The 20,804-nt window shown below is 40.6% G+C and overlaps 1 protein-coding gene across 4 annotated transcripts in view; it reads left to right on the top strand.

The window, feature by feature from the left end:
• TRPM3 (transient receptor potential cation channel subfamily M member 3) overlaps positions 1-20,804 on the top strand; it is an 832,457-nt gene that overhangs the window by 565,041 nt on the left and 246,612 nt on the right. For all 4 annotated transcript variants that reach the window (XM_060100866.1, XM_060100865.1, XM_060100863.1 and 1 more), the window contains exons 2-3: positions 7,606-7,685; positions 9,071-9,275. In XM_060100866.1, coding sequence (XP_059956849.1) covers positions 7,606-7,685; positions 9,071-9,275 — 285 coding nt within the window. The remainder of the gene's footprint in view (positions 1-7,605; positions 7,686-9,070; positions 9,276-20,804) is intronic.

Below are 20,804 nucleotides of genomic sequence, written 5' to 3'. Positions count from 1 at the left end.
TACATCTGAAACAAGATGGTGATATATCCTGTCAGGAGTTGGAGTTGCATTGTTGGGTAATGCATAGGATTTTTAAAAGATCTGTGTGGACATTGTGGCCCAGAGCTACAAGTCTCTTTGGAACTAATTACCTTCTTAAATCAAAGAGTCCTGAAGATCATCTGTGACCTCATATGAAAGAAATGCTGTGCTGATTTTACTTCAGGCTTCCTTGTTCACATAGACATAGAATGCTCGTGGTTCTGGTGACAGTATTTTTGTCTTTGGTGTAAAGTTCATAGAAGGTGCCTCATATTCTTTTCCCTATCAAATATTTCTCTCCAGGAAGGAAAAATAAGCAAAAAGAAAAACAGCAACAAAAAATGAGTAAGACTAGAGAGAATAAGGCTAAAAAAAATACATGGGCAATATTTAAAAGACTCAGTATAGATCTGATTGAACTCAAGATTTAAAGTAAGTCAGATGAGGAACTGAAGTAGTATCTAGTGAAGAAGGAAGATGAGAAAGCTGGATTTTTCAAATATTTCTTAAACTGGGAGGATTATCTATAACCAATTTTAGTCTCATAGACAATCTATAGCTACTAGGTCAGTATCTCTCAGATGCCTGCCTGTCAGCCAGCCCTCCCCGTCTTCTTCCATCTCCTCCTCCTCTTCTCTGTTCCCTTCCCTGCTCCTCTCTCCCTCCCTCCCTCCCTCCCTCCCTCCCTCTCTCTCTCTCTCTCTCTCCCTCCTACCTTTATACCCTAGGAAACTCACCCTGTACGTTATAGAATGTCCCTTTCCAAATATTACCCACTGAGCCCTCTCTTTTAACTGGGCTCTTCCTAAGTCACTTCCTGAACTACTCTTTCCTAATGACTTCCGATTATCATAAGGTCGAGCTTAACAGCTGGAAAAAAAATCTGGAAATCTTCTGACCACATAGAATATAGTTTCATGACTTTAAATATATGGTTACAGAAGGAAACTTCGGAAAATACAAAAAAGCAAAAGGAAGAAAATAAAAATTAGCTACAGTTTCCACTTTAGTATATTCCCAGTCATCTCTGTATCTATTTAAAATTTGTAATTATTCTCTACTTACAGTTTTGTCCTGCTTTTCTCACATAACAATGTGAAAATGTATATTTCTCTTTGTAATTAAGTAGTCCTCTGAAACCTGATTGTGGTCATCAAACAGCATGAACTATAGTTTAATTAGCCTCCCATTAATTTTCATTTTTTCCAGTTTTTCTGAATTATAAATAATGCTGCAGTGAACATCTTTGTGTGCTCACATCTCTGCTGATTCCCTAAGAGTAAATGCATAGGAGTGTTACAGCTGCATAGAAGGATGGGTATCCTCATTATTAAGGCCATCACTACGTATTATTCTGCAGCCAACTCCTGAAGACTGTCCAAGGGACTTCTCCATCTCATGTTTAATGCTAATGCTCAGTCTAATGATGATTCATTTGCATTTTGCTTATTGTAAAGTTTCCTCAGTTGAAAGTCACTAAGTAGTTTGTTGCCCCTTGTCTCCGGGGAAACCTTGGTAAGTGAGAGGCCAGAAGATGGTGGAGTTTGAAAGAGATCCATCCTGGAAACAGCAGAGAGGCAGGGAGAAGGCTATGGATCTGATCCAAGCTAGAAATAAGTCACCCAGTTCCCACTGTGACTGTCAGGGAGTGCCCACATAACACATACTATGTGCTTTGACAGGAGATTGTGGGAAAATGAAGCTCAAAATGACACTGCCCTCAGAGGTTCACAGCCCACAGAGTTGATGATACACACACCTCTCAGCTCTGACTTCCATCTGCAAGAAAAGATAAGTCCTTTGGAGATGAAGTGTTCACATAGTCACTTCTTTAAAAGTATTATTGCCTTGTTGAAAGTTGAGCTCTCTTCTTCCCCAGTTCGTTCACTTATCTAGCTAAGAACTACTATTATCTAAAAAACTCATTCTTGGAAGATATTTGAAAGAGCCCTTTTGTGTTGTGTGAGCCAGAACCTCTAAGTTGCCCTCCACCCGCCCCAGATAAACACATCACAATGCCACTGCTTTCAGCCTGCATCCATGTGCTGTAATAGTCCCAGCTCATCTTTTTTTAATAGGGAATCAGGGGAGTGTAGGTTTCTAGTCACACATTTACAGTAGTGGGGGAGGGGCTGCAGGATAAGAAGTGTGATCAGTTTTATTATTATTATTTATTGACATCTCAGAAGTTGTGGAAGGTTACTGACAGACCCCAACTTTATTCTCCTTGGGCTCACATTCAGGGACCCAGCTATCCTTTTGAAACATTCAGAGTTTTTAGCAGTTCCTCTTTAAAGAAATGCTATCATTCCATCCTTTGGGAAGGAATGAACAATGCCGCTTGTGTGTTCAAACCACTCGGAGCATTAATATACTGTTTCTTTAGAAGGATTTGCTTTCCAAAGTTGAACTTTTCAGAACTCAGAACACCTTATCACACTTTCACAAGCCTTCTCTCTGAAAATGGAAAAAGAAAAGGGGGGAGAGCTTGTCAGGATTTGTGCCAGTTAAATCCGATCTCTCCGGGGATTTGTTTTTCTTCTGGCGTCAGATTAGATGTTCAAATCAAGCAGTGTTTGAGGGCTGCGAGGGAATGTCCATGGGATTCTTAGTGAGGCTAATCCCAAAGCAGCACATTCCAAGGGGCTAATCTGCCCAAATTCATTGCTTACTTGAAACGTCTCTTGGGGGAAGAGCCGGGCAAGTGACTTTTTTTCCAGTGGGCGGTCATAAGAGCATTATTAACGGGATGACCAGCCCCAGACGCAGCAAAATGAAAGCAACAAGAGCTGCTCGTGGGACTGCCTTTGCCACCACCCAGAGTCAATGCTCAGGTAAAATGATTTCAGCTCATTTTCTTCTTGTTCAACCTCCCAATACTGGATCTGGGGATCTAGAGGAAGACCCAGGGAATGCCAGGGAGATGTTAAGGGAAAGCAAAAGGTAAAAATGAACGCAGGCATTCAGTACCTTGGGGTCTTTGGTGTTTTGTTCTGATTAGGGCAGAGTATACCTTTTAAACCTGAGAGTCTCAAAATGAGGGATGTAGTTAAGTTTTGCTTGTAATTTGTTCCTATAAAGTTAGTGGACTCTTTTTTTCTAATCTTGCAATTACTGGACTGGATTGGTGTCCTGTTAAAGTTGCCCTGCTAAAGGGTAGATTGCAGTAGCAGTTTCTGAGACTTTCTGTAGACAGATTTAATACATACTCTGTGTAAGTACTTGTAAATCATTGTTGCCTGGAGATGGTCTTAATTCTGTAGCTAATGGGGAGTGGGTGGTAAGAAGAATCAAAGAAGTTTGAGAGACTAATGTTTGTAGCAGAGTCTTTGTGAAAAAGAGTTGAAACCTGATTAAATGAAACAATTTATTTTTCTTTTTTCAGTTCCAATTATTTTGATGCTTTATTGACTGTACATTTGACTTTAAAAATTCATACGTACTTTATTCTTTGAGGGTTATTATTAGACTTTTCTTGAAATGTGAATGTCCTCATTTTTGTTTTGAATAAGATGTCCTTTAATTATTAGCCTTTGAAAAACAGTTCCCTATTACACATCACACATGACTGATAATGCAGAAAGACAAGAAAGAAAATAGCCCTTCGCAAACTCAGTCATGGTGATGTGACTCTTCTACCTTTAGAAAGTGATTTTCTAAGAGCTGATAGAAACCACCTTTTCTAAGAGTACATGAGCCCTCCAAAGCATGTTTAGAAAGAAGAGATTTTAGGGCATGCTGCTGAAGTTTTGCATTAGAAGAGAATTAAAGGGTCAGCTAGAAATATGGCATGTCAAAACTGTTTCATTCTTTCTAACAATAAGGATAGCCATTCTGTGCTAACTTAGTTGGATGTTGCAACCAAGTATAAAGCTTCACACAGAGTAGTTCAAAGCCTTTGAACAAAAGAAAAGGGAATTAGTTTAGGGAACAAGTTAAATCATGATTATACATCAAATATGCCTTCTCCAAGAAAATGATTTTAAAAATCTAATATCCATCCACACTGAAGACTGAATAAAAGCACAATAAAGCAAAGCCCACAATAAATCATAGTAAATTGTGCATGGTATTTGGTAGAATTCCTAATTCATGTGCTATACGTGCACTCTTACTGTTATGTATTATGCTTTTCTTCTCAAAAAGAGAATCCAACTCAATTATGAATGATGGAAAGATTTTTTTACATTTTCCTCCCCTCCCAATTTTCTACGCCTTTGCAAGAGAAGCTGTTAGTTTGCTAATAATAAGAAATAGAAACTGATCCTCAATCCCTTTGCTGACAGTGAGGTAGCTTTTCACCTTTGAGAAGGTAATTAAGTTGCTAAACTGCACACAAGTCAGATTACTTAAAGACTAACAAACAAGTTGGCAATCCATATGCAGTCATTCTTATTACACACCATCTGTGTAAACCTTCCAGGGCCTTCCAAGTTGAAACCAGGATCCATGAGTGAGAGAAATAATGGAGGTGCCCTTGAAAAGTCTAATCTATTTGTTGTGGCCCCCAGATTCTCAAGTTGGGAGTCCTGTGTAATTACATTTCTTTGGGGTAGCCATTATAATGATCCCCCCCCTTCTTTTACGTCTTTCTTATATTCTGATGATCTGCCTAATGTCCCACCTCAATCCTTGACCCCAAGGAGAGAAGAACAGAGAGCAAAGTGTTCGTTACTTCACTTGTGGGGACTGGAAGGGGGAAATAAGGAGGGGAAAGGTGCAGGTATGAACTGGTTCCCAGACATGCCTCTAGAAGGCACTCCCAGGCAAGCCCAGATGGCACTGCCCAGATCTAGGGTATTTAATACCAATAACACCTAATTTGGAGAGGCAGTTGAGCAGAGTGGGTAAGAGTGTGAACTCTGGAGTCAGACTGCTCACGTTCAAACTCTGTCTTCTAATCTGCTGCATGTCTGACTCAATTTTTTCATTGGTAAAATGGACATAATAGTAGTACTTCCCTCACGGGGTTCTTGTGTGGCTCCATGGAGACAATACGTATACAGCGCAATTCCAGGTACATGATGAACCCTTAATATAAAGGTTAAGCAGGGCCTCCCTGGTGGCGCAAGTGGTTGAGAGTCCGCCTGCCGATGCAGGGGATACGGGTTCTTGCCCCGGTCTGGGAGGATCCCATATGCCGCGGAGCGGCTGGGCCCGTGAGCCATGGCCGCTGAGCCTGCGCGTCCGGAGCCTGTGCTCCGCAGCGGGGGAGGCCACAACAGTGAGAGGCCCGCATACCACAAAAAAAAAAAAAAAAAAAAAAAAAAAAAAAGGTTAAGCATTGTTATTACCTACTGAGTGCCTACTATGTATGTGCCAGGTGCTTTCTCTGAATCATTTGCTTTGATTAATACAACAACTCTCCAAAGTAGCTATGGTACCCTCATGTTATAGAAAAAGCTCAGGAAAGTTAAATAACTTTTCTGTATACCTTGTTTGTGGCCAGCCAGGCCTTCTGAGAGCATATCATCTCCAGTGCAAAGTGAAATCAATTTAGGTCAGATCTGTGACAGCAGTTTCATAGTAATCTCATCTAAACCTTTATCTGAACTTCTAGTACCAGACCAACCTAGGACTGGTCCCTGTTCTTGAAGTGAAAACTTGGTACCTAAATAATGATAACAACTCTGTGTCAGGCATTATTTTTGTGCCCATTTTATAGATGAGGAAAACCAAGGATCAGAGAAATTATACGACTTTGTCCAAGCTGCAGAATCCCATTCACGACAACTTTTTCTAACTGCAAACGTCATTGTCTACCCATGATACTGCCATTCCTGCTTTCTCTCAGCGAGTATTGATCAGCACTCCCTGAAATTCCCAGATAGTGGGCCACAAAAAAAGGGAAAGTATGCTCTCCCTTTTCTGCTCCCCAAGGTGAAGGAAAAGTTGGTTTCAGATGTCCAGTGAGGAATACTTTTACCATCTATCTGCCAAGAGATGTTATCAAAGAAAGTATTCAGTTTCTAGGAAAAATCACAGCCTATGAATAGTTTAACTTACAGGCTTTTTAGGAAGATAAAGACTGGTCATCTATGCTGCTAAGCTCATTTCTGCTGCAAAGATGTACCCACTAGTTTTTCCTATGTATTTGAGAAGAAAAATCTTTAAGAATATACACTGGGGCTTTTTCCATGCCCAGATGACAAATGGCTGCAAATGTTAGTTTTGTGGTGTGAGGGTGCAGAGGGCCACCTGGACCCAGGGATCTCTGTGGCAGGGTGGGTGCTCCTTTTCACGTGCACAATGTTTATACACTCAGAAATTATGCAACCTGATTGTAAACATGACTGAAATAGGATGCAGGTCCTTTGTATCCCTCAAGCATCCCCCGCGTTGCTACTTTTAAAATGTGCTTTTGTCATGAATATAAGACAACTACTTCCTTCTGTGCCACATGCTCGCATAGACTCCACTGTGAGAGAGGAGGCAGGTGCAATATTAAGGGGTTGAGGGCAAACCAGAGCTTAGCACAACCTATACAGACATTTGGGTCCCTGGCAGAGTCAATATTAATTACAGCCAACAAGCAGGGGCTTGTAACAGTTAACACTGGTCATTGGGACAGGCCAGGTAAACAGCTTAGTTGCGCTTTGGTCCTGTATATTTTAAAAGTAGGAATTTGGTCCTGATGCTGGGTTAGAGAGAAGACAATACCTTGTAGATATAACATTACACGTTACTCTAGCAACATCTGTCTTAAACACACGCTTAGAGAAGGAATCTTCTGAGCAGCTTACTGGATTTCGTAGGAGGCTCCTCTACTGTTTCAAATGCTGCTAAAAAAAGGGGTTAAGGGATGAAGGATGGATACTACTTTGGAACAAAGATGGTACAGTTTGTTGAAACTTCCTTTATCCTTCTGGGAGCCCAATCTCAGTGACCAGGCTTCTGGGTGGACAGTCCCAACAGTGTTCATTCTAAGAAGCCATGTTTGCTGTGCTGAAAGGCATGTGGGATGCCAAAAAATGTGGTATCTTCCTTCCAAAGGCATTACCTGTGAAATTTTGGACTGTGATGAAGACATTTATCTTCCTAGGTTTCCATTTCCTTTCTTCCCCTCCATATTCAAGCATTGCTAATTTGGATTTTAGAAAAAGCATGGTGATGGATTAGGGCTCGAATTATGTAATTTCCTCACCATTTTTCTTTCTTTCTATAAGGAAAATCTAATGGAAGTGTCAGCCATGAAAATCGTAGGCTTATTTAGATATATTTCTTCCTACCACTGAATACTTGTTAACTAAAGGGTTATAAATATCCTGCTCTATGGCTTTCATTTTCTCTGTAAATAGCATTATTTTTCTGTTCTTCAAAAGTCATTATGAACTTATATATAGTTTCATTACTAACATTTTTTATTATGGTCATTTCCTTTAACTCTCATATTATAATGTTAAATAACCTAACCAGCAGATTCTGGTAATAATTGATTTTGTTATATGCAGTGCTTATGTGTGAAGTAACCACAATTTCAGTTCAGTTTATGAGACACTGGTCTCTTAAGTGATTATGAAATTTTGCTTTATAGTCAAAAATACTTAAAGGTTGTGTTCACCTTTCCTCTTCTTTTTTTTTCAGGCTCAGAAGTCCTGGATAGAAAGAGCGTTTTATAAAAGAGAATGTGTTCACATCATACCCAGCACCAAAGACCCCCATAGGTAATCTTGCTCTCTCTATAATGTAGCAAGAACTTTAAGTAGCAATTATGGGAACAAAAATATGATAGCAGTCACTATCCATTGCAAGAGAACAAATGTTAAAGATCATTTTTTAATGTTGCTGGACATCTTTGAAGCAATCTCATATATACGCACCATGTAATATGCCATACTTGCAGTTAATTGTCTGAGAGCCTGTACAAAATAAAAGCTACACCATAGGGAAGGGAATTCATCACTGTCTATAGGAATGGGATATATATATATGAATGGGATATATATATATATATATATATATATATATATATATATATATATATATATATATATATATATATATATGTTTAGTGTGATTACTGGTTTTCCCTTTCCAGCATTTCATCAAAATGCTTACTTTTTACCAAAATGCTCTGCTACAATGAAAAAGAAACTTTTAAAGGAAATACTCCTAGCAGATTACTAATTAGACTGTAGACCTTCAGATTTCTATCCAATCACATTTTTAATATTCTACTTACCTTCCTGAAGATCAACAGTATATAAGGTGGGAAGCATTTGGGATAAAGTAACATATGAATATCTGGAAATGCCCTTATGAAAAGGCAGTATAATGGAGTAGTTTAAAATATAGACTCTGGAATCATATAGACCAGCTGTATAACCTTGAACAAATTACCTAACCTTCAGAACTATAATATTTTACCCATAAAATGAACGTCACATTGTTAGTATTTAATAAATAATAGCTCTGTATCAGTATTATTGCTAATAGTCATAACAGTGCTAGTAGTAAAGTATGAGGGACATTTTCATGAGGGGCGAATTTTGTTTTCAAATACCTTGTGAATAATTTTTTCATTGTTTCTTCAACAACACTTAAGCTGTAGATCTTCATTCTCAGAATTGGATATATGACAGAGAGTGTCAATTGGGAAAAGATAAGTTAGGTTGTGACTCACATATGATTGAGAGTCCTTATTTAAATGTACCTGTTAAACTTCTTCCCTCAAAGCTGTTCAGTGTCCTTCGTGCAAGATTTGATAGATGGGAGGAGTGAGAAGTAGAAAAATCTACATGGCATTCATTCTTTTCGTTCCAATCCTGAGCAATGTGGCAGGTGTGAAAGGGGGTAGGTGCAGAAGGATGGGAGGCATGTTACAGCCTATACAGCTAGAGGAAAATGTGGAGGGGCCAGAAAAGAAAAGAAATGTATGTCAAGTAAATCCCGAGTTCACCATTTGCCAGGTATGGCCACATTATGGATTCCACCTGAAAACTGACTCGCTGGCTTGCTACGGTTTGTAGGTTTCTCTAGCAGGTTGCCTTCAGTGTGTATTACAGTTGTCGCTAATACAAGGGGTTCACTTTGACCTCTTATGTTATAGGTGTTGCTGCGGGCGTTTAATAGGCCAGCATGTCGGCCTCACTCCCAGTATCTCAGTTCTTCAGAATGAGAAAAATGAAACTCGCCTCTCCCGAAATGACATCCAGTCTGAGAAGTGGTCCATCAGCAAGCACACTCAACTCAGCCCCACAGATGCTTTTGGGACAATTGAGTTCCAAGGAGGCGGCCATTCCAACAAAGCCATGGTAATCAGAAACCATTTGACACTTCTCAAATTCTATCTCAAGTCCTGCAAAGGAATGGTGAAGAGCTGGAGATTTAGTCTTTGGGCTGAATCCCAACTTTGCCAGTTCCTGGCTGGGTGACCCGCTCTAACTGTGTTGCTCCTGTGCATCTCTGCTCTTCCTCTGTCAAATGGGGCAAACCTTCCTCTCAGGATTTTTGAAACGATTAGTATGAGATCAGACACAGTGACTCTTGTTTTTAATAATAATAACAAGTAGCTTTCTACAGTTATCCACTGTTCATTATTTTATTTTCTGGGTCTCATCCATTGAGACATGTTTTTCTAACTCCTTTGGTAAAAAATATCTTAACTTTAGGTCTCTGTTTCATTCTATTGGTAACTAGCATTTCTCTCAATTCAAGGTAGAAATGATCATCCCAGACTATTTCCTTCCCTGTTCTAACAGAGATCTTGTCATCCAAATTGAGTGCTTTTTCTTCAAGCAGCTGCATTCAATAATGTTCTCAATAGAACAGCTCCATATGAAAAGCATTTTTTTGTTTTTTGTTTTTTTTTGGAAAGGAGGCATTAGGAAGTATACAAATTTTACTTCTAAGAGTTGTTGCTTCTAAATTTTAGCTTTCATCATGGACCTCTCCCTACTTGGCTGACAGATTTTGCCAGGAGAAAAGTCTACCATGTGTTTTTGGAAATTCTAGAAATGCTGTATTCCAACAAGCTTGCTTCTAACTTTTGAGAGAGAGTTAGTTAGTTGAGGGTGGAGCAGTTGGAGGTGACTGTTCTCAGGCATGCCACGGAGTTTTCTGAGTTTGGAGAGGAAATTTTGCTTAGAGAAGCATACTGCAAAACGCAGGAGAAGTCACTTCACACCAGTTACAGTCTAAAAATGTGCAATAAAGCCACCTCTCTTGTCTCTTTCCTCTCCTCTCCCCTTTCCCCCATCCCCCCCTTCCCACTGCAGTATTTTCTTCACCAAGAATAGCTGACCAAGCTATTCTCACAGTTCTTCCCTAAGAAAATTAATTCTGAGCAATATACTGAAAAGGAGGATGCTATGTGTAACCCCCAGAAAGGCCTGGGGAAAACAAACAAGGGGTTAGGTAGTCTTGACTTGGACAGAACCAAGGGAAATGAAGATTTGGTAGCTTCCTCATCCACTTAACAGATGGATATGCCCACACAAGATCCTTAAGGGTTCCCAATTCAGTACAGTCCCCATTCACAGTATGAGATTGAACCATATGCAGTGTGGATCCTCTGGAACCGTGCATTAATTAAAAGTCACGAAAGTTCTCCCTGTAAGAAAAGTGCTGCAGATGAAGAAGTGGTTTAGCGGTCAATAATCATTATAGAGTAGTATACCCAGTGACTTCATAGGGTGCTTGAATGATGCCTGTAAGCATCATGCCACAAGCCCAGAGGCATATGGTAAACTTCTAGCCGTTATTTCCTTCATTAATATGCAGTGTCTGTCAAATATAGAGCATAAATTTGGTCTTAGGTAGAGCATTCCTCCAAAGTCATCACCTAGGGAGATTCTAATTACCGTGATGCACGAGTGCACAGAACATGTTTTGGGGACTGCTTTCAGACAATTTATAGATCACGAGAGAAAAGCACTCTGTATTTTCTTCAAATGACGTTTTTGATCAGAAGTTAATCCCGAGTACCTGAAATTCAAAAAACTTAGGGCTTTGCCACAAATGGCTTCTGCTAGTTTTTAAAAATCAGGTCTGTTCTCAGAAGATAAAGTTTTCCACCACTAAAAATTCTGAAAGAATGGAGTACTAGTTTGGAAGTGAAGAATGTGGGTTTTGGATGCAGACAGTCTAAGTTTATCCCAGAACCATCATATGTTTGCTGTGTGACATGAGAAACCTCAATTAAATTCTCTGGGCCTCAGTAATTTATTCTGTTATCTAGGAATAATAATGCTACCATTATAAATGTTAAGTAGATGGCATATGTAAGTCATCTGGCACAGTGCCAGGACACATAATAGATGTAAAATTAATTTTAACTGCTATTTGTACTACTATCATCATTATTGTTTGCTTCAGACTTTGAAAATTTTTTAAATATTTTGATTAATACTCTGAAGGACATACATTTGGGTGCATATCTTGATATATTATTTTAGAAAGTCAAATCATAATTTTTCAGTTGACCCTTTAAAATAATTCAAGAAGTTCTGATTTCTTCACCTAGTTCTTAAGCCCCGAATCTGAAGCCACATTGCTTTGATTATAGTCTGGCCTGTCACTTACTGGTTTAAAATCTGGCCCAGTTTATTTAACTTCCCAGTGCCTCAGTTTCCTCATCTGCAAACTGAGGATAGTAATTCCTGCTTTATAGGGCTGTAGCAAGGATTAAGTGAGTCAATATATATTAAGTACTTAGAAGAGTACCTGGTGTTAAAGCTAAATTAATGTTTGCTATGTTATTACTTCCACTAAGTGTTCACGTACTATAGTTACAGGAGAGGCTTTGCAGTCAATTAAAATAAAATGCATAATCTTGAAGTCATACAGAACTGTGTCTAAACACTCACTCTCTCTGCCTAGTTAAAAAGTCTTGGTTAAACCAATTAACTTAGCTGAGCCTCAAGATTTCTTATTTATAAAGTGGGCATGTTTTCCTTATGAGATGGTTACAAGGATTAGAGAGAATATAAAATCACTGGTATACAGCTAGTGCTCAATATATTTATGAAAATCATAGTAATGGTGCAGTGAAGCAACTTTGTTTACTTCCTAGGAATCCAAAGATATGTTAACATATTTCCACAGGAGTACCAGGCTGCATACGCTGGTGTTAGTGACGGTCACTAATTGGAGGCTACCACTGTGGACACCAGCCCATCAGTGACTGGAGACATGTGGCTTGTAAACCACCACATTATACACTTTGACTTCCTCATTGAGTCAACCTCCTATATCCACTTATTCTAGCAAAATGGAAAATGAGCTATTACCTGGTATCCTCTCTACTTTACTCACTGTAGACTTCAACAATTAGATGGCTACTGTGGGTGTGGTATTTGTGCCTTTTATGATGGACAAAGCCAAGATTCCTTCTCATTATACAATTTTCTTCTACCTGAAATTTTTTCCCTCCTAAAAATTTCTAATGAATTTGAAATTTTTAAGAACACTGGAGATTGAATCTCCAAATAAATTTACTAGAACATGTGTCCTTCAAAGTATCAATCAAAGTACTTTTGCAACTGTTTTCAGGGTCTGTAGCAAATAATAATGACAGTCTCAATAACAATGGCAACTAAAACTTATTAAACATCTACTATGTGCCCAGCACTGTGCCAAGTACTTATCTATGTTTGTATATTTCATGTTTTATGACACTAGCATTATTATTCCTGCATGACAGAATAACATACTAAGGCACAGAAAAGTTAAGTAATTTGCCCTATGTCATACAGCTACTATATGATATGTGTAGATTATGGTATCTAACAGTAGAGGAAAAACTTGAAGAGACAGCTAGATCTTTCACTCTGTTCCAGAAGAGTGAACACATTAGGACATTGAACCTTGACAGCCCTCCCCAGGCCCCACATAGCTCTGTCCAACCCAGAGCTGTCTGTTGGCAGTCAGGTTAGGCAAGGTCAACTACATGATTTGTGGAGCCCAGTATAAAATGAAAATGTAGGCCCTCAGCAGGGGTAGGGAAATCCATGCCCCTTTCCCATGACTAGGGTAGGGAAATCCATGCCCCTTTCCCATGACTACAGCCCCAACCCGTCAATGGATTGCTATCTCCACACTGGGAAGTGCTCAGTATCCAGTGGGGGAGGCTTCCCACAAAGTTGCTCACAAAACCCACCTTGGCACTGCCAGGCCAAGGCAAGGACAGCTACATCCTTACCCTGCCCTCAAATGCTACAGGCCACATGCCCAACCCTAACCCTGCCCCTGCCCTTGCCTGCACCCAGGTCCCAGCCAGGGATGGAGGGTAATGATGGAACACAGCCCTGTCAGCTGCCCCAGGAAGGGCTGGCAGGGACACTAAAGGCAGGAGCGGGTATGAATGAAATCCCATTCTGGCGAGGCAGCAGGAGGTAGGACGTGCGACTGTGAACGACGTTGAGCCGAGGCTCTAGGCCCTCTGCACATGCCCCACTGTCCCATCAGCCTTCACTTACAAAACACGGATTCAAGGGTAAATTTGTCAAGAATTTCAAGACAGCAAGTGCAGAACATTAAACCCTGAACACTGCCCTTCTGAGCAGTGTGACTGGGCTGGTGGCACGACCATGAAGCCAGCACTGAGGTTAGGTCTCGCCTGCCCTAGGTGGTCTCAGAGCAGTCACTTCAAGGGGAAACCTTTCTTTCTGAGTAACCTGCCAAATGAGGACCACTTTTTCTTTTTTATTACAACCCAGTATTTAGCAAGTGGGAGTCCCCACTGTTCATCTAGGCACAATGAGCATTTTGTCCACTTTGGATACTTGGCCTTGAATTATTCCGATTCTCCTGTCTAGACAAAGGGGTGGAGTTATCCATAGGACAGATGACTTGTTTTATCAGGCAGGACAGTTGTTTTGTGCCAACCTGTGACTTCTTTACATCTTGTTCTCTCCAACAAACCGACATGCAGTTCATCAAAGGGAAAAATCAGCAACTGCTCTCTGTTAAAGAGTGCCAGTCTTTAGATGGGGAAGCCATGCTTAAATATTCACCAAGACTGAAGTGAAACAGGTCAACTAACTTAATATGTCTTTGGTCCCCTTCTCCTGACAAGAATATTTGAAAGTTGAAATGATTTTTAACAAAGTGGTCAAAAAATTCTAGAGGGCAGATTAACTTTGACCTTCATTAATTTTTAAAAAAATAAGATATAACATTAACTTTTCCCCTCAAGACAGCCCAAAATAAAGCACTTGGGTCTTCAAAATGCCGATGTGGTCTGGACACCATTTGAGGCAGAATCTGCCATAGTTTGGTAGAAGATACAGTTGGAAAAAAGGGACTCATTATTAAAATATGGTGGGCTATGTGAGAACCATATCTCACATATGTATCTCTGTTACCACATAGACAGTACAGCATGATGTCACAGGACTTTGATCACCAAAGACCCGTGAGGGATCAATGCAATGGTTCTCTACTTGGAGGCTCACAGTAACCTGTGGGGCTACTACCAATGCCCATGCCCAGGAATCATTCCCAGAGAGTCTCCTTCATTGATCTGATATAGAACCTGGACATCCAAAGTGTTTTATTTATTTATTTTATTTATTTATTTTTGGCTGCATTGGGTCTTTGTTGTTGTGCACGGGCTTTCTCTAGTTGCGGCGAGCGGGGGCTACTGTTCTTTGCGGTGCGTGGACTTCTCGTTGCGGTGGCTTCTCTTGTTGCAGAGCACGGGCTCTAGGTGCACAGGCTTCAGTAGTTGTGGCGTGCGGCCTCAGTAGTTGTGGCTCACAGGCTCTAGAGCACAGGCTCAGTAGTTGTGGTGCACGGGCTTAGTTGCTCCGCGGCATGTGGGATCTTCCCAGACCAGGGCTGGAACCCGTGTCCCCTGCATTGGCAGGCAGATGCTTAAGCACTGCACCACCAGGGAAGTCCCCAAAGTGTTTTAAAAGTTAGCCCGGTTAATCTGTTGTTCAGCCAGGCTTAAAAAATACTGAATAATCCCAATCTCTCTACCTGTTTTATAGATGAGGCAACTCGAGCCCAGAGAGGTTAAATTATTTTCTGAGAGTCACCCAATTATTTGACAAAGATAGTTCTCAAACTCAGGATCCTTAGCACTCTCCATCAGTTCTGTTTCTTCTCTGTCATGTATTCCTGGTGCAGCCTATAATAGATGTTTTGAAAGGAAGCTAATTACTATTATGTTTCTGACTCTTTATAAGGGTTTTGAAAACTTTCTAATAGAATTATAAAATCACTAGTATTTGATGAGGTTAATTACACTCAAAAGCTGTGAGCAGGAAGAGCTCTCTGTAAAATTATATCCTAGGTTAATGGAGCCATTTTCTGAGCCCTTCCCAGGACTCTGTGGTATTCTGTCCTCAGTTCTCAGACTTGACAAACCCCAGTGAGATAGTGAAACCAGCGTCTCTCACGCTTTACGGAGAAAGAAGTTGTGACACAGAACGAAGACATTCAGAGCTGACAGTAAGTGAAGGATTCTCATTCCTCTCTCTTCTCTATACCAAGCCACATCTTACCAAAAAATTCATGCCCCCCAAATCCATTCCTGGGCTGTTAAACAACCTGGCAGTTCATGCAGATGCCTCATAAAAACCAGAACATGAGGACCAAGAAAGAAGGTACTAAGACACTAAAGCTCTGGTTTAGGCATTTTCTTACTAGACTGGATTCCAGGTAACTTTTTAAAACTGACTGAGAGAGCAATACCAAAATGGCCCAACAGCAGGCATTGTTGGGTCCTTTCTCAAAGACTCTTCTTTATCTGGGGCTGAGTCTATTAAATTATTTAGAAAAGGAAGCAGTGCTGGACTTAATTAGACAGACTCTTATTTGCTTACTAATCATCTCTTCCAGTTAATGCTGAGCTGACTTATAGACCAGGTAAGTATAACCTAATTAAGGACTTGTATTTAAACTTCTCAAGTCACCCACATAATGCTCTTTGGGTTTTCCCTTGCTGTTTACTCAGCTTATTAGATCAGGTTGAGCCCCTTATTACAGTTTTTGTATAATTTAGAGAATTATCCCTGTGCTTCATTTTCACACTTAGAGCTGTAACTGTTGAGTCAGCCAGGATGTAAGCCTTCTTCTCTGAGCATTACCAGAGAGTGTGTGAGAAGGAGTAGGTAAAACTGGAGAGATACTCAGGGGGGTGGGGAGGCTGTCAGCTGTATGCCATCTACAACCTTATACTCTTAAAATGATTTAGGATTAAATCTGATTTTTTAAAAATTATTTTCTTTGCATTATGCAGATTTGATCTGGGAATCATTGACTGACATGCACAAAATACATTAAATAAATCCCAGTTCACAAAACAAAATAGCTAATCACTGGACTATAGCTAACTAAGAAGCTTTATATAGCATGGTATGGTTTTTGAGGGGTTTTGTAATTGCTCTGTTGCTTTCCAGTTTCCACCTTGAAATCTCTAGACCATTAGATTGGCAGTACTTTTGGAAAACCTTTCTGAATCTGGGAATAAAACTAGAATGTATCATTATCACTTAAACTTCTGATCTCAATCACACACCTATAGAGAAGGAAGAACCTACATTCCTCAAGAAACTCATCTTGTTCTAGAAAATTTTATACAAAAGCAATTCTGGCAGAAAATTCATAGAGTACCCCTGCAACTAGTCATATGCTCAGTGAAGTTTTATATTACTTCTAAACCTTTAGCTTTGGCTTATCAGCATCCATCACCTGGAAGCAGCTGTTATCTAACACTGAAGAACCACAAAAATGATATAGAATAAATTACAATGGCATTTTCACTCCCAAAGTTTTGTGGGTCATCAAACTGGGAATCCAATAACAGTGACACCTTACATTTGCATTCCACATATTTTCTTTCTAGAGAACTTTTGCATACATTAAACCACCGTAAGCATTAAACATTTGGTGCAAAACCAACGGCTCCATGGACTTGGAAAGCTGATATCAGCAAAATGGTCTCAGCAGTCTGATGCAACATACTCTCCTTGGCCACAGCTTTAATTAAAAATACTCATTTAGGGGCTTCCCTCGTGGCGCAGTGGTTGAGAGTCCGCCTGCCAATGCAGGGGACGCGGGTTCGTGCCCCGGTCCGGGAGGATCCCATATGCCGCGAAGCGGCTGGGCCTGTGAGCCATGGCCGCTGAGCCTGCACGTCCGGAGCCTGTGCTCTGCAACGGGAGAGGCCACAACAGTGAGAGGCCCGCGTACGGCAAAAAAAAAAAAATGCTGGGCAAAATGATGTGAGTAAAAATTTAGGGTTGAAAAGGTGACAGATTAATTATCAGAGACAAATTGCTCCACAGCAAGTGAAGATCAGAATACCAAAGGAAGATTATTATTATTATTTTAAATTAAACAACCCCAGCCTATTCTAAGTAGTGATGGCTGCTTCTCCACTTTCCAGCCTTCACCCACCCTGGGTGTTGTAAAGGGAAGGATACTGTCTGGTTTGTGACACCTCTGTACCCAGTTTAATGCAGTGAGGCCATAGTAAAGTTGAATTCTGCTTTGACAAGTGAATAGTAACATTTCTAATGATGAAGCAGGTTAGAGTGGCTTTGGAGAAAACTGCAGTGAAATCACCTGCTAAACAAAAATAAATTTAGCAACTGGAAAAAGCAAAAACTCAAAGAGTTTTAGCTACCAAAGCCCTCTGCCATTCGAACAAAAGAAAAGCTCTAGTTTGCTCTTATAGTCTCACTTGCAATATTTCATTTGTAAGTTTGTGGTTTGGAATTCAAAGTACGTGTTTTTGTGAAAATCACGCTTTTATGCATTGGCCTCCAAAGCACCTAAGAATAGATCAAATAGTACAATTTCAAGTAGAGCTAACTTCTGTTTTATACAGTACATTCTTTAGATACTCTTCTGAATCTCATTAGCTCATCACACAGGCTTTCTGCTGGCAGTCAGGGGCACTAATGATGGCAGTGCAGGCATGGGTAACTCATTTGAGCTCAATTTATTTCTAGAAATTAAAATTAAGGAGCTAAGGGCATGAGGGAGAAGGATAGGATAGGTAGCCAGACAGAGGTAACATTTTCCGTCTGGACTGGTACTTTTTATAACTTGCACCGGTCACTCCTCAGATAGCTCAGAGTTGAGAAACAAACGGCTGCTTTGAAGGGGACATTAAAGAGCTAACGGCGAGGTATCTGGATCCTGTTGTATGCAGAAGTCATTTATAACGTGAGTGCTTGTAACTCTTATCCAATTTACATATACTGATTTTTCTGCCATTCCAGGCATTTCCCAGAATTTAATCTTTAGTGTTCTGTGTGGTGGTCAGGATCACCCTTATTTCACAAGAGAGGGTCTCAAACTGATCAAATGATTTACAGTGCCAGTACTGTAACTGATGCTAGAGTGTGATGCCACACGTGATTGGGAAACCTGTAAATAGGAGCACACATCACCACATCAGAGTACTGCCCAGGTAACAAAATTTAATATACACATTAGGAAGATTTCTTGTTATTTGTAAGGTGATCCCTTGGCAATTAATGAGCTCACAAGTGGACAGTCAAAATTGCTTATCTTGACAACCAAAATAGCTCCTAATTTCAAATCACATTGATCTTTGAGCAGGAATTGATTAATTGCTCTGGGTACAGCCATTTATGACCTTGAAGCTGCTGATTCAGCACCTGAGTTAACTGTTATATTACAAGCACTAGGAGAATTACTGAATAACCTGATTCTTATGGGTATAAGAATATAATTTAAAAATTGAAATCTCCAGGTAATCATAAAGTGTCATTTCATCCCTTAGTTTTAATTATCCTCTTATCCCTAAACTGTTTCCTTGAGCTTCTAAACAATAACATACAAAAAGTAACAAATTGATTCATTTAAATGCTTCCTTTTTTTTTTTTTTTTTTTTTTTTTTTGCTGTACGCGGGCCTCTCACTGCTGTGGCCTCCCCCATTGCGGAGCACAGGCCCAGCGGCCATGGCCCACGGGCCCAGCCGCTCCGCGGCATGTGGGATCCTCCCAGACCGGGGCACGAACCCGTATCCCCTGCATCGGCAGGCGGACTCCCAACCACTGCGCCACCAGGGAAGCCCCTAAATGCTTCCTTTTTTTAAAAAATCTTTTATTCTCCAAGGGAAGGAAAAAATAGATCTAAAATAATGGCCAACATTAAAGGAACAGGGACACCCAGTATTTCTGTTATTTATCAGTTTCTGGATAATCAGGGGTGGGCTGTCATTAATCATGTGTTCCTTTGTATAAGAATTAGTCCTGGTGAAAAAGAATTAGGTAGGTGAAATTGAGTAGCTTATCAGTGGCTGCACTTTCCTACTTCTCATGGCCTGAGTAATATTCCATTATTTCCTCCATTCTTCTCTTTGATTTTCGTGTAAAATATTGAGTGTTCTTTCTTCCCTTGGGCCCAGTGATAAACGCTAGACACACCACTTAGAATCTTTGGTCTGGGGAAGAGTTGTAATCCTTGCTACTCCTGTGGTCCCTGGGGAGCTAGTTAGAAATGCAGAACCTCAAGTCCCACCTCACACCTACTGAATCAGAACCTGCATTTTTGAGGTCCCCTGGGTGAGTTTTGCATGTTAAAGTTTGAGAAGCACAGCTCAACCTAGAGTTTCCAGTGTAACAGTAGCTTTATTAATGGGTTAGGTGAGTGGTTAATTACTAGATAACTAATTCTGACTCCCAGTCACTCACCTTCCCTGGGTCTCAGTGTCATCTGGAAAGCAGAAGAACTGAAATAGAGTATTTCTAGTTCCCATGATTGCTAAGATAATTCTAAACTCCTAAGATTGTAACTACATCATAGCCAGTACTGAAAGGCTTATCCAAAATCGAAGGTCAGACCAAACATGATCCCTCCACTCAGAGATCTTGCAAATAGGGAGATAAAACTGACACAAACAAGAAACAACCGGAAAAAAATATATATTAAACTGGGTTTGACTGAGAGTTATATTGAGTCAACATGAGCTTGCATTCCAAGGAGCAGTCAGTAAGAGCCTTTGAAAGGCAAGAATGATTTATGTAGATGAAAGGGGAGGGACTGGGTTTTCTAGGACTTGGGGAATAACATTAGCCAAATACAGAGAGAAGGGGGGAAACGCCTCTTAAATGAGTAGGGTAAGGCCAAACTGTGGGGACCATGACAGGCAGAATGGGAGTTTATGTATGATGTAACTATTTGAATTGAGAAATAATATGATCAAAAAGGAATTGGGGAAAGAAATCTGCCTGTTGGTGTCTCACTGAGAACACAGGGTTAGAGGAGCCAGTAGGACTGTTGCCACAACCCAAAATGACATCCTAGTAAAGAGCATTCTTATTTATTCTTTTTTTTTTTTGGCGGTACGTGGGCCTCTCACTGCTGTGGCCTCTCCCGTTGTGGAGCACAGGCTCCGGACGCGCAGGCTCAGCGGCCATGGCTCACGGGCCTAGCCGCTCCGCGGTATGTGGGATCCTCCCGGACCGGGGCACGAACCCGTGTCCCCTGCATCGGCTGGCGGACTCTCAACCACTGCGCCACCAGGGAAGCCCCTTATTTATTCTTAAAATAACAACTGAAGCAATAGAAGGAAAGGCCTGGATGAGAGCACCATTTGAGAAATGGATCATTAGGACTCGCAGACTGCTTGGTTGTAAGTGAAGGAAAAGGAGAAGTAAGGAGAGAGGAGGCATTTATGTTTTTGAGGTCAAGAGCAAGGACCTGGAGTCAGACAGACCTGGGTGTGAATCCTGTCATCACCACTTAATAGCTGTTGAACTTACTGTTCTTTCCTGTCCCCCGTAAATGTGGATGCCACCAACCTCGTTATTGGGAGGAGTCCATGAAATGATGCATGTAAAGCACACAGTATGTA

Source organism: Mesoplodon densirostris, chromosome 6, assembly GCF_025265405.1.
Source record: "Mesoplodon densirostris isolate mMesDen1 chromosome 6, mMesDen1 primary haplotype, whole genome shotgun sequence".
NCBI classification, from domain to species: domain Eukaryota; kingdom Metazoa; phylum Chordata; class Mammalia; order Artiodactyla; family Ziphiidae; genus Mesoplodon; species Mesoplodon densirostris.
The sequence above is the reverse complement of the archived record's forward strand: the minus strand, read 5'-3'. Positions and strand labels throughout refer to the sequence as shown.